The sequence below is a fragment of the Drosophila erecta genome, unplaced genomic scaffold (assembly GCF_003286155.1).
Source record: "Drosophila erecta strain 14021-0224.00,06,07 unplaced genomic scaffold, DereRS2 tig00000219-arrow-pilon, whole genome shotgun sequence".
In the NCBI taxonomy this organism is placed as follows: Eukaryota; Metazoa; Arthropoda; class Insecta; order Diptera; family Drosophilidae; genus Drosophila; species Drosophila erecta.
Genome location: NW_020825213.1, coordinates 1,870,617 through 1,884,054, shown reverse-complemented (window position 1 = coordinate 1,884,054; position 13,438 = coordinate 1,870,617). Strand labels below are relative to the sequence as shown.

Below are 13,438 nucleotides of genomic sequence, written 5' to 3'. Positions count from 1 at the left end.
GAACTATGGAATACTTAAAGCTACCTCGGTTTTTTAATTTTTAAGAATATAATAAGAATATATAATAATTTTCAAGAATAATAATTATATTGTTTTCATAAAAGGTATACAAGTTTTTGCAGAAACGAACTCGTTAGGTCCAATTTGAACATATAATGCCGTCCGCAAGGAATATAAATAATGGGTTCACATAGCTTAAAACAATGTGACTTACCTGTAAGGACCAATCTCCAGTTTGCTTATTGTAAATGGAAGTAAAGCGCTGATCCGAAGTGTAAGTGCTCTCAGATACAGTAAGCAGATGTAAGTCTCTATGCCGTATCCATGACACCTATTGAATAGTAAGTTTTGTTGGTAAATTATTTATTTTTTATTTGCAAATTTGTACGACAAACAATAAATTATCTCTTAAATTACTAAACCATACTATACAAAACGCTATATGTTTTTCGACTATCAGATCCCATTACTCCCATTTTAAAATTCTTCTCGCAAATCGATGAAAATTGGCTAACAAAATAATAAAATTAAAAATATATAAAAACATTTTCTTTTATATCTTGACGTCTACACTGACTGACTGACAGCAGTACGGTAAGATAGAATTTATATAAGATAGATAGTAAGATAGATTCTATATATTTTGAATTTATATATTATACTTTAATAAAAAAAATTTGTAGAACTCAATTGTCAAACTTGATCTTTATTAGAAAATTTTCTTTTCTTTCCGCATACGATATCACAGTTAATTTCTTTGTTCTTTAGGAAAGAAATAGCAGCAATTTCTTAATTATTAAAAAAATGTATTAAAAAAAAAAAAAAAAATCAGTAAATTTTGATTTTTATATCTGTTATTCGGGAAAAAAATGATATACTAGATTCCTTAGGCAGTTCCTGTTACAGGTAGAAAAAGGATAAATATAAAAGTATATATTTTATATACTTATATTGATATATATAATATTATATAATATCTATTGATCAGGATCAATAATCGAGTCGAACTGGCAATGTCTGTCAATCCGTATGAACGCCGTAGGAACTACAAAAGCTAGACTGTTTAGATTAAACATGCGGCTTCCAAAAACATAGACGCAGCGCAAGATTTTTTGACTGATGTTGCCACGCCTCTTGTACCGCCCACAAACCACCAAAAACTGTCATGCCCACACTTTTAAAAAATATTTTGATAGTTTTTTATATTTTTTTAGTCTTGTTCAATTCTAATTGAGTTAATAAGGAATTGGAAAAACTGCTAGCGGCATCACAGCTGGAACGTGCCGCGGTGAAACATACATACGTGTATGATCATAAATATGTACATACCGTTATCGTTTTTATCCATACACGTATATATAGTGACGTATTTGCGCCACCCAAACCGGCCAATTTCATTAATTCCATGAACAATAAAGCACTTCCTGTACTGTATGCCCTCTGCTCAGTATGCGTTTTGATAAACAAATCCTTTGGCAACGATAACGAAATTCTTGGGCAGCGGCACTTAGCCATTCATGTAAACAAATCCCAAAGCCTAACCTAACCAGTTTTGCCTGCCCTTTCTGAGGCTTCTCCTCAATTTAAGAATCCAAGAGCAATGCTCTCCCTAATTGTCCAAGAGCTATGCTCTCCCAAAATACACTAACATATTTCTTAAGCACAGAGGCTTCTCCTCAATATCACTTACGTTTAATTTTCAGTCTTAAGTTGAACACTGAAGAATAAAGATCATAATTCAACTCGATTTGCAATTGCTTTTATTTAACAACACTTCGGTTTCAGCGTTGGTCTTAGTTACTACAACGGTCCATTTAATAGACTCAAAAACAAATAATAACGTAACTATATATGTGTGTGTATATTTCAAACTTCATGTCTAGAAACACCCAAGATCCAACACGTCGAGATCTCATCGCCTGGTATTAGATGGGGTAAGTTTGACGGAACACAGTTCCCGCATTTTTATTTATATCTCTTATATATATGTACATGCATAGGTCCACTACTTTATTTTGTTTGTTTTGCGGCTGTTTATTCTTGGCTGTAATTATTTGGAGTTTAATTTGCTGGCTATCATTGTCACTGCACTGCAATCCTACAATCCTTTCCAACGCATGGGGATGATCACTATGCCTCTGCACTGATCGCTTGTAGGTCCTCGCTAGTTTCAATATCGCCAGAAACACTAACACTATAGTGATGAAATTAAGGGTGTGGCCATTGTGGTCGATTATTTCCACTTTTGTTGATCACATTGGATGTGTTGTCGGAGGCTTTGGACCCTTCCTGCCCATCTTGAAATTTTTTGTCAATTGGTTTGACACCTTCCCAAGGTGTCCTTTTAACTTCCATTCAATTGGTTTGAAAAGTGGATCTTCCTTCCCGAGGTGTCCTTTTGCATTCACCGTATGCCGAGAATGACTTCTCCCGAGAATGTCTCCTCTTGAGAATGTCGAGAACATCTCCTTCCGAGGAATGTTTTCTCTGAATGAACTCCGTCACACTTGTGTTCACTGCCAGCTGGCCAGTACTTATCCCATTTCCTTTGATCGGTCCCTGTGAACTGTGCGATCATTGTTTTAAAGGTACTGTGTGCCCTTTCCGTTGGGTTCTCTTGTGGAGTGTATGGAGCCGTGAGCTGATGTCGCACTCCCAGCTCCTCCAGGAAGTTTTTGAATGCCCTGCAAGTAACGGTAACGGTCTGCCACCGTCGCAATCGTCTTTGGACTCCTCAGGTGTCACGTCGTCGGCATGTCGTGGTTTTCACACACATTTTCCACGACACCACATCCTCGATTTCTGCCCTGTGTGGAATGTGTCAGAACAGTCGTCCGGTCATTAGATAGTTCTGCTGCTCCTGTTTTATATTTACTCGCATTTCCAATATACATATGCACCCGTTTTGCTCGTCTGGTTGTTCATCTTCTTTTTCCGTTCTCCGCATAGCGCATACGCCACGATGTTCATCGTTCCGGACGGACTCTCGACGCTATTTAACCACTACAGTGCCATGTGATCAATTATCACATTGAAGTGGTAACCCTCCTGTCTGCAGAACCTGATGCTGATTATGAACCACGCCCACTCTAATGCCTGAAAACCACCCAAAACTTTCACGCATTGACTTTTGAAAAATGTGTTGATATTTTTTCATTTTTTTATTAGTCTTGTAAATTTCAAAACAATTGTCAGACCCACACGTTTAAAAAGACTTACCATTTTTTCATAATTTTTTACCCAATTTCTACGTATATTGCAGAAACTGAATAAATTTTCCACTAGCTGAGTAACGGGTATCTGATAGTCGGGGAACTCGACTATAGCATTCTACCTTGTGTTTTTCTTGTATGATGCGTTTGGGTACGTTTACGTTATGGTATAGATATAACTTTTTTTTTACTTATTTTCTGGCATCTCGATTTTTATTTCCTTTTCCACTGCTATTTTGAAAACGTGGCATTTTAATTATTGCTTTATTTGAAAGATATTGTAAATCAAATTTTCTCTGTTCTTAAATAATATTTTTTAAAGGTTTTTAATCAAATTCATTAATTGAAACTTTTCCAGTCTATGCAGCTTTATTTTTATAGCATTTAAGCACGAAAGTGCTTAAAGTAGTGTTATGAAATCAAAAATACCACTAAAATAGTGTTCAAATTCTCGACTTTGTTGAATAATTCGTGGGGTTACATATAGGGTTCCTGCATTGGATTCCACTGATTTACATAAATATCCTTATAAGATTTCACCATGTTCTAAGTCAACATTATTATCCTTCTTCTAAAGCGAAGAGTAACAAAAATCGGAACAGAAAAGATTAGGACGGTACTTTACATTCACTCGGATCAGTAATTAATATTGAGATTTAATTTGTAAACTATATATCCAAAGGGTAATACTTAATATTTATACCCGTTACTCGTATTGTAAAAGGGTATACTAGATTCATTGAAAGAAATGTTACAGGCAGAAGGAACCGTTTCCGACCATATAAAGTGTATAAGTTAACTAAAGCTAACGTCGCTACCACGGGCGCATGAAATACGACGACATCGGCATACTGCAACGTAAGCATTATGCCGGATGTCGATACGTAGCCGGCAGACACTGCAGATTTGCGTGGCCGCTACGAATATGAGATCGCAACAATGTGTTTCGTTTTCATGCTAGCTCCTAAGTTTGAATTCTTGTATTTTTATATTCAGTTCTGATTTTGCCTCCGACGCTATAGCTCCGCTTGGCTCGGGATAATAAAGCATTAAAAGTAAACTCCTAATCTTCTTATTGTCACGGCTCCGCCTGACGTCCTATTAGTAAAAGCCGCGCGTTAACCGCCGGCAAACCTTTTCATAATTGGCGCCCAACCAGTGGTATTTGACAGTGCGTTAGTCATTACCCACAAACTTAAAAATCTCTAAAAATCTAAAATTTTACTAAAAGTAAATAAAACTCAGCCACATCAACAGGGCTTAGTGACAAACAAACTTAAAAATCTCTAAAAATCTAAAATCTAACTAAAAGTGAATAAAACTCAGCCACGTCAACAGGGCTGTAGTGACAAACGTCAAGTGCCAACAACAAAAACAAGTGCTTGTGACCACTGTTGCTTACAACAGAACAATCTGACAAGTGGCTACTGCTGACCTACGTCAACACAGGCAGCACAGCGGAAACGTCATTGAACTCGCCTCTTGAGTGCAGTTGGCTGAGGTGCGCTATAGCGCAAATTTAATTTCACGTAACACCGAAGCCGCTGGAGCTCTTCGGGCAGCGACTTATCAGATTAGCGCGCACGCTATCTGGACAGCGGGGAGGCAGAGACAAGCAGTGTACAACAACAGACACCGACTTCAGTTTGGGACGCAACACAACACCAAAAAATGTAAGTGGGAACCTTTCTTTAAACTGCTTTAAAACCTGCGAAATAAAAATAAGCAGATAAGCACAGTTTTTGCAAGTGTCTTGTCTTAAATGTAATTAAATAATAAAAAGTTTTAAAATAAGTGAAACTAGTAGTGGATTAAGTTGACGGAAAATAGTAAACTATTGGCAGCAAAAATATATAAACATTTGTTGAATAATTACTAAAAGCGGCACACCAAACGAATGCGCACACAAATATTTTTTTTCCGTCTGCCTTTGTTTCGTTTGTTTTGTTTGGTCGTTCAACGTAATACGATCCGTGGAATTTGGCAACTTTGTTGCCTCCATCCTCAAGCGTTGTGTTCAAGTTTTCGTTGTTTATATTAGAGGCATATGACTTCACCCTTCCTCCTCTATAGAACCACTCGCCGACAGTGTAGTGATTCTGACTCTGATTGCGACGACCATCGCATTCGCCGTTCAGTGCCAAGACGCACACACTCACCCCCACCCTCACCTCGTCCTACAGACAGCGTCATGGACCCAGACCAGTTGAGACTCATAATACAGGCAGCCGTCACCGCTGCCTTAGCTGAGCAAGCCGCTACAAATAAGGTCTTGATTGACAAAGTCGAGTCAATGGCCCAGCAGCTGGCCGCAGCGCATATTACGCCACCAGAGGTGCAAGCTTATGCACCCATAGAGATAAGAAATGATATCCGCTGCGACGAGCCATTAGATGCCGTCAAATGCTTGCCCGAGTTTGCAGGCGCACATGAATCGTATGTTTCATGGAGACAGGCGGCTCTCGCAGCCTATCATATTTTTAGGCCGTACGACGGCAGTTCACGCCATTATCAGGCGGTCATAATTATAAGAAACAAAATCAGGGGGGCCGCGGACGTTGTTCTAGCCTCTTTCGGCACAGCTCTTAACTTCGACGCGATTATAAGTCGCCTCGACTTCACGTACAGCGACAAACGTCCAGTTCACGTAATCGAGCAAGAGCTGGCCACGCTGAGACAAGGCAGCATGTCTCTGCTGCAATACTATGATGAAGTCGGCAAAAAGCTAACATTGTTGACTAATAAAGTCAACATGTCATACGAGCCGGTCCTAGCAAAGGGCCTCTGCGAAAAGTTCCGCGAAGATGCACTACGTGTGTTTGTTTCGGGACTCAAGCGTAGTCTCACAGATGTGCTGTTCTCAGCAAAGCCAAGAGACTTGCCGTCAGCTCTGGCGCTCGCGCAAGAGGTGGAATCGAACCATGAAATATATGCGTTCGCTGCCAACTTCGCGAGAAGCATTGAGGAAAAAGAACACAAGGCAAGTACCCAACAGCGGGTCAAGCCACCCCAACAAGAAGCACAGGCAAGGGGGTCAAAGAACCCACATTTTAGTAGACAGAACAACCAGCAAGGCCAATCCGGCCAGCGAAATGCCGAGCAGCAAACTCGCGCCAGTGCTCCAGAACCAATGGAGGTAGACCCTTCGCTGTCAAAATTTGGACAGCCCACCCAGGCCTCCGCTGGCGTTAGCCAGCGGTCGGCCATGTCCGATCGCTCTAACGGAAAGGGCAAGCAACAAAGGGTGAATCATGTAACCCAAGATGCCGGGCAGGGGCAGACCTCGTACGCCGAAGCCGCCAACGGCGCTTTGGCGCAGATCGAGGACGATGCCGAAAGTGATTCTGACGCCCTCAATTTTTTAGGGGAAAATCCCTGCTACCCGTTATTAGACGAAGAGTAGCAGGGCAGGATATGAGCTTCCTTATTGATACTGGCACGTCCAAGAATTACATCAAACCACACAAGGGGTTGCGTGGCGTCCGTCCGGTTAACTCACAATTCACCTTGCATTCCATCCATGGCTCAACCACCGTCACACAAAAATGCTTTGTTGCGTTGTTCAACGTGAAAGCAACATTTTTCATTTTACCAGACTTGTCAACCTTCGATGGGATAAACGGTCTCGATTTGTTAGCTCAGGCTGGGGCGTCACTCTGTTTGGCCTCCGGTCAGCTCAAATGGGGTACGGAAGTTGAGAAAATCTCCTTCCACAAATGCACTGATGTCAATTTCACCGATGTGGATTGCTCAGATGCACCCGCTTCAGTGCGGGAGACTTTTCGGAAATTATTAAAGGCCAGAAAAAAGGGCTTTGCAGACCCAAACGAGGCTCTGCCATACAATACTTCGGTGGTTGCCACCATCAGAACGGTGAGCGAAGAGCCCATCTATGCCAAGCTGTACCCATATCCCATGGGCGTAGCTGACTTCGTTAATAAGGAGATCCAAGATCTTCTAAGAAACGATATAATTCAGAAATCGGCATCCCCCTACAACAACCCCATATGGGTAGTAGATAAAAAGGGCACCGATGATGCGGGAAACCGCAAGAAGCGCTTGGTGATAGACTTTCGCAAGCTTAACGAGCACACCATTCCCGATAAATACCCCATGCCAAATATATCAATATTAGGCAATTTGGGCAAAGCACGCTATTTTTCGACACTGGATCTTAAATCAGGATACCATCAAGTCGTACTAGCGGAGGAAAGTATGAGTTTAAGAGATTGCCATTCGGCCTCAGGAATGCCGCCGGCATCTTCCAAAGAACGATCGATGACATCCTACGGGAACAAATAGGCAAATTTTGCTATGTTTATGTTGACGATGTGATCATCTTCTCGCAAGACGAGGAGGCTCACATCAAACATGTAGAGTGGGTGTTAAAGAGCTTACAAGAAGCTAACATGAGAGTATCGATCGAGAAATCGCGTTTTTTTAAGAAAAGCGTGAGCTTTCTCGGGTTTATTGTCACCAGTAACGGTGCAACAACGGACCCAGAAAAGGTAAAGGCCATAAAAGAATTTCCAGAGCCTAAGACGGTATTTGAAGTCAGGTCGTTTCTGGGCCTCGCGAGCTACTATAGGTGTTTCATCAGAGACTTCGCTGCTACAGCAAGGCCCATTTCGAACATATTAAAGGGCGAAAATGGAACAGTTAGTAGGCATACATCGTGGAACATTCAGGTGCATTTCTCTGAGTCCCAGCGAGAAGCGTTCCAAAAGCTGCGCAATATATTGGCATCAGAAGATGTCATGCTCAGCTACCCGAACTATAAGAAGCCATTTGATCTAACGACAGATGCTTCAGCCCATGGTATAGGTGCGGTGTTGTCTCAAGAAGGCCGCCCTATAACAATGATTTCAAGAACTCTTAAAGACAGTGAAGCCAACTACGCGACTAACGAGCGTGAGTTATTGGCTATCGTTTGGGCCCTGGCTAAACTGCGGCATTACTTGTATGGAGTGAAAGATATAAATATCTTCACTGACCATCAGCCGTTAACATTTTCTGTGTCAGAATCAAACCCGAACGCAAAAACTAAGAGGTGGAAGGCCCGCATAGACGAGTTCAATGCTCGTCTATTTTACAAGCCCGGTAAAGAGAACCTGGTAGCGGACGCCTTGTCCAGACAACAGCTTAATGTGCTGGAGCAAGAAGAGCCCGAATCTTGCGCAGCAACGATTCACAGTGAGGTGTCTCTCACCCAAACAATCGAGTCAACGGACAAGCCATTGAACTGCTTTCAGAACCAGATAATACTGGAAGAAGCACGTTTCCCGTCTAAAAATACCTTTATTTTATTCGGGAATAAAAGGCGCCACACGGTTAACTTCGTCTGCAGGGGGTCCTTATTAGACGAACTGGCAGACACAATCGTCCCAAGGGCCGTAAACGCCTTTCATTGCGATTTGCACACGCTCGCAATGATACAAGATGAGATAGTCCGGAGGTTCCCAGCCACAAAGTTCTGGCATTGCAGGAACCGTGTCGTGGACGTACTCAGAATCGAAGAAAGAAGGGAAATCTTAACTGCTGAACATAATAGGGCGCATAGAGCAGCGCAAGAAAATGTAAAGCAGGTATTGTCGGAATACTATTTCCCCAAAATGGCCAAGCTGTCCAACGAGATCGTGCAGAATTGCAGGACTTGTGCAAGGGCAAAGTATGACAGGCACCCGAGAAAACAAGAACTCGGTGAAACACCAATACCATCACACACAGGGGAAATGTTGCACATCCACATTTTCTCTACCGACAAAAAGTTTTTCCTCACTTGCGTCGACAAGTTTTCTAAATTTGCCGTCGTACAACCAATCACCTCGAGAACTATTGAAGACCTGAAGCCAGCGCTGCTTCAGCTGATGAACTTTTTCCCGAGGGCAAAGACCATTTATTGCGACAATGAACCGTCATTGAAGTCGCACACGATCGTGTCCATGCTGTGTAACAACTTTGGTGTAAGCATTACAAACGCACCACCACTGCACAGCACCTCCAACGGGCAGGTGGAGCGTTTCCATAGCACGTTGCTGGAGCTAGCCAGATGCATAAAGATAGACAAGGGCTTGAGTGATACGGTCGAAATAATAATGTTGGCCACTACCCAGTATAATAAGTCGATTCACTCGGTCATCGACAGGAGACCGGCTGACATCGTCCTAACACACCCCGATGAGCCACAGCTAGAGATCCGCAATAGGATCCAGAAGGCTCAGACCGCGCTGAGGGCCAGAGAAAACGCCTCGCGGCAGAATAGGACATTCGATGTTGGCGAAAAAGTGTTGGTAAAATCGAACCGAAGACTCGGCAACAAGCTCACGCCGTTGTGCGAGGAAAGAGCTGTAGAAGCGGACATGGGGACCACGGTCCTCATTGAGGGGAGGGCACAAGGACAATTTAAAATGACGCGCTCAGCAGCGAGGTCAGTGTTTCGCTTAATTTTAAATTTTTTCTAGCCACTTGGCGTAATTTTTAATAGATCTAAGCGTAGCGCCATCCGCGCACATTATATTCTTAAGCATTTTTATTATTATTGGTGTTGGGTTCCCCTTGTCTACAAAATAGAAAAATCAACCATTTAAACTTTCACCCACAGGACCAATCTTATCCTTCTCGTGTCTCTATCATTGGCATCGGCTCACATCACCGATTATTCGCGCGCCAAATACATTCCCATAGTCGATGGCCAGATCTTGGTGTGGGAGAATTTCGCCTACGTGAGACACTCCGCGAATCTTTCGGAGTACGCACGTGTAGTAGAGGAGACGGTCGGTCTGCTTAGCCACTTCCCGCAGTCACACATGAGAAATTTGCTGAAGGTAGATTCAGCACACCTCCGGGACTTGCTGGATGCGCTGGGCGCGCACCATCGAGAGGCCAGAAGCTTGGACTTCCTGGGCTCTATACTAAAGGTTGTAGCCGGTACACCTGATGCCAGCGATTTGCAAAACAGTAGGGTCGTAGAGGCGCGATTGATAGACGCGAACAATAGGCAGATAGAAATCAACACAAAAATCCAGAGTCAAATTAATAAATTAACTGCCACTGTCAACTTAATCCTCAAAACAGCAAAAGCGTCGCAAATTGACTCCGGTCATTTGTATGAAACGTTGCTCGCGAGAAATAGAATGCTCATGATGGTGCTTCAAAATTTAATGTTGGCCGTGACACTTGCAAAAATGAACATTGTTAGCCCAAATATTCTTGATCACGCAGATTTGAGTTCAGTTTGGCTAGAGGAGCCCACCAACACCCCCATAGGGGACCTCATGTCCGTATCGTCCGTAAAGGTTCTGCAGTCCAATAACGCATTACACTTTATCATTAAATTTCCGGTAATTAAGTTCGCCTGTAAGAAAATTACTATTTTCCCCGTCAGTCACGAGGGAGCTAAAGCTAACGTCGCTCCCACGGGCGCATGAAATACGACAACATCGGCATACTGCACCGTAAGCATTATGCCGGATGTCGATACGTAGCCGGCAGACACTGCAGATTTGCGTGGCCGCTACGAATATGAGATCGCAACAATGTGTTTCGTTTTCATGCTAGCTCCTAAGTTTGAATTCTTGTATTTTTATATTCAGTTCTGATTTTGCCTCCGACGCTACAGCTCCGCTTGGCTCGGGATAATAAAGCATTAAAAGTAAACTCCTAATCTTCTAATTGTCACGGCTCCGCCTGACGTCCGATTAGTAAAAGCCGCGCGCGTTAACCGCCGGCAAACCTTTTCATAATTTATACATTCTTGATCAGGATCAATAGCCAAGTCGAACTAGTGTTGTAAATTGCTATCGATTTAAATAGAAAAATTATTTTTGTTATTATATTATATTATTTATTATTAATTAAAATGTTTTGATTTTTTTCGTTTTCTTATTTGTCTTGTCAATTGGTATAACAAAAACATTTTGGCACTCGTCTTCTAGTACCCACAATCCGAACAAAACTGGATAAAAAGCTTAAGTTATGAATTTCAAAGTATGATTTTTTAAACGTCTGCGTGTATAAACCGAGTATGTTCTGAACACCTCCCTTCTGATTGTAAAAATCAAAACAATGTTTTTAGAAAAGTGTTTTCTTAAATAGGGTCTGAAGAGACTTTTTTATTTTGAATATTTATTTAAAAAGAGCTAGTTATTACTTAAATACAAAGTTACGTAGTTTGAACTGTGTTTATGTATACATAAGGAAGACCAGAACGGATATATTGGTATCTCTTTCACGTAATACACGTTTTGTAATATACAGTTCTGATCAGTATAAAAGTCTGGTAATTGCGACTAAGTAAGTTAAATAAAGGGGTTAGGTAGGTTAGAAAGTGGAGGACAAGAACTGATCCACTCTAAGTATGGATTTTCTATTATAGGCTTTGCCCCAAGGGTGAGGATGATGCTTCGAAGGAACGACACACGTGTCAGTGTCATAGGGTTCCGATCCTAAGAGACGAGTATCGGTGTACAATATTAAAGGTTAAGCAAAATATTGTATCGCAATGACTCATTTAATAAACTAAATTGGGTTTCTCAAATATCTTGCGTGTAACAATTTAAAAGAGCGCTTAAACATTTAAGGTATTAATTTATGATTATATAAAAAATCTTCAATCCTAACATTTTTAAAGCAATTATGCAATAATGACCACCGACACGAATTAAAAAATCAATCCTCAAAGTGGTTGCCTAATTTAATAATATTAATAGGCGTAAGCTTTTTAAAAATGTCGCGAATTCTTTTTTTATACCCGCGTCTCGTAGAGTAATAAGATATACTAGATTCGTTGAAAAGTATGTAAGAGGCAGAAGGTACCGTTTCCGACCATTGTAGGAGGGAGGTTTTCGGTGAAAATGTGGCATAAGGAAAGGGTCGTCAGTCCTAACATGGGTTACCGTCAACCTTATCTAAAGATTCCCAAGGGCTCGCCAGCAGGGTGGCGTCTCGATCGACCTTTTCAAGTCCAGGCGTCATCGGGTACGGTCCATCCACATCCCAGTTATAGAAGTGAATATAAAAAAATGTATATAAGTAGCCGGGGAGGCGAGAAGAGGAAATCAGCAAGGTGGTAAAACCTAAGCCACCGCTATACGCCGCGCTAAGCCCTTGATGGTAAGTTTTTGGGGTGATGAATTTCATCGGCAGTTATTTTGGTAATTTTTTTATTAGGCTCGTCGATTGATAAAAAGTTAAAAGTTTAATCATTTACGTAATTGCAGTGGAGATTCTAACTGCAGCGAGACGGAGTTTCAAAAACGACAAGAGAAAATGCTCAATATAGCGTAGCCGTTTGAGTTTTTTTCACGGAGCAATGCAGTTGCGGCGAAGCCGCCGTCTTGGGCAGATCTGCTGCGTCCTTGTCGTTCTTTTCCCTAAATTGGCAGTATGATTTAAGCGCAGAATTAACGAAAAGAAATAGCCGGAACAGTGCCGTCGAGACCCAATAACATTAAGAAAACCCAAGTTATTTTTTTAAAGCCGAACTCTTCGGCCACAAGGAAAAAATAGTGGTGAATCATAAAGAAATCTACGAAAAGATTTCTAAAAGATTTCTACGAACCGAGTTCTAAAAGATTAAAATGTTAAAGGGCCAGGAAAAAATTTAAAGTAAGAGAAGCCGGTGAAATTAATTTAGTTAAGTGTATAGTTTTTTTTACATTGTAAATTTTTTTTAATCCGTGGAGAATTAATTTTGTTCTTTTTGATCAATTTTTCTTTTTATTTGTTTTAATAAAAAAAACTAACAATTCAGTGCCGTAAAAGTGTCGGGTTTTTTCAACACCATTTCAGTTTCTCCAGGAAAGTGCTTTCTTCGAGGATCTAAGCTAATCTAAGTATGGTAAATAAATAATCTACCCATCATTTATACTTCCATCCACGAATTAAAGAAAAAAAGAAAAAGAATGAGAAAAAAAAATATAACTTTAACGGAAAAATTTGAGTGCAGCCGAAGACAAGTTTAAATATTTGATCATTCGTCTCTACCTACTCAATGTCTCACCAATTCTGAAATATTGTTATAATTTACGGTGTGATATCTTTTCCAAGCAAAAGGCCTGGTTCTTCTTCTACATGGAGAATGTTTTTTTTATATTAATTCCATTTTTCTTTAAATTCACTATATAGAAGTAAACTATGTTATTTCTCGCGAGTTTTTCATTGACCGCGTTTATAAAATTATATTTCTTTTAAAGGTAGGACAATTTTTATTAATACTCATTTATATT

At 41.0% G+C, this 13,438-nt stretch overlaps 1 protein-coding gene across 1 annotated transcript in view; it reads right to left on the bottom strand.

Annotated features, from left to right (window-relative positions):
• LOC26525957 (protein CEPU-1) overlaps window positions 1–13,438 on the bottom strand; it is a 185,348-nt gene that overhangs the window by 127,388 nt on the left and 44,522 nt on the right. Inside the window, exon 3 of the mRNA XM_026982821.1 lies at window positions 215–331. Within this exon, the coding sequence (XP_026838622.1) occupies window positions 215–331 (117 nt within the window). The remainder of the gene's footprint in view (window positions 1–214; window positions 332–13,438) is intronic.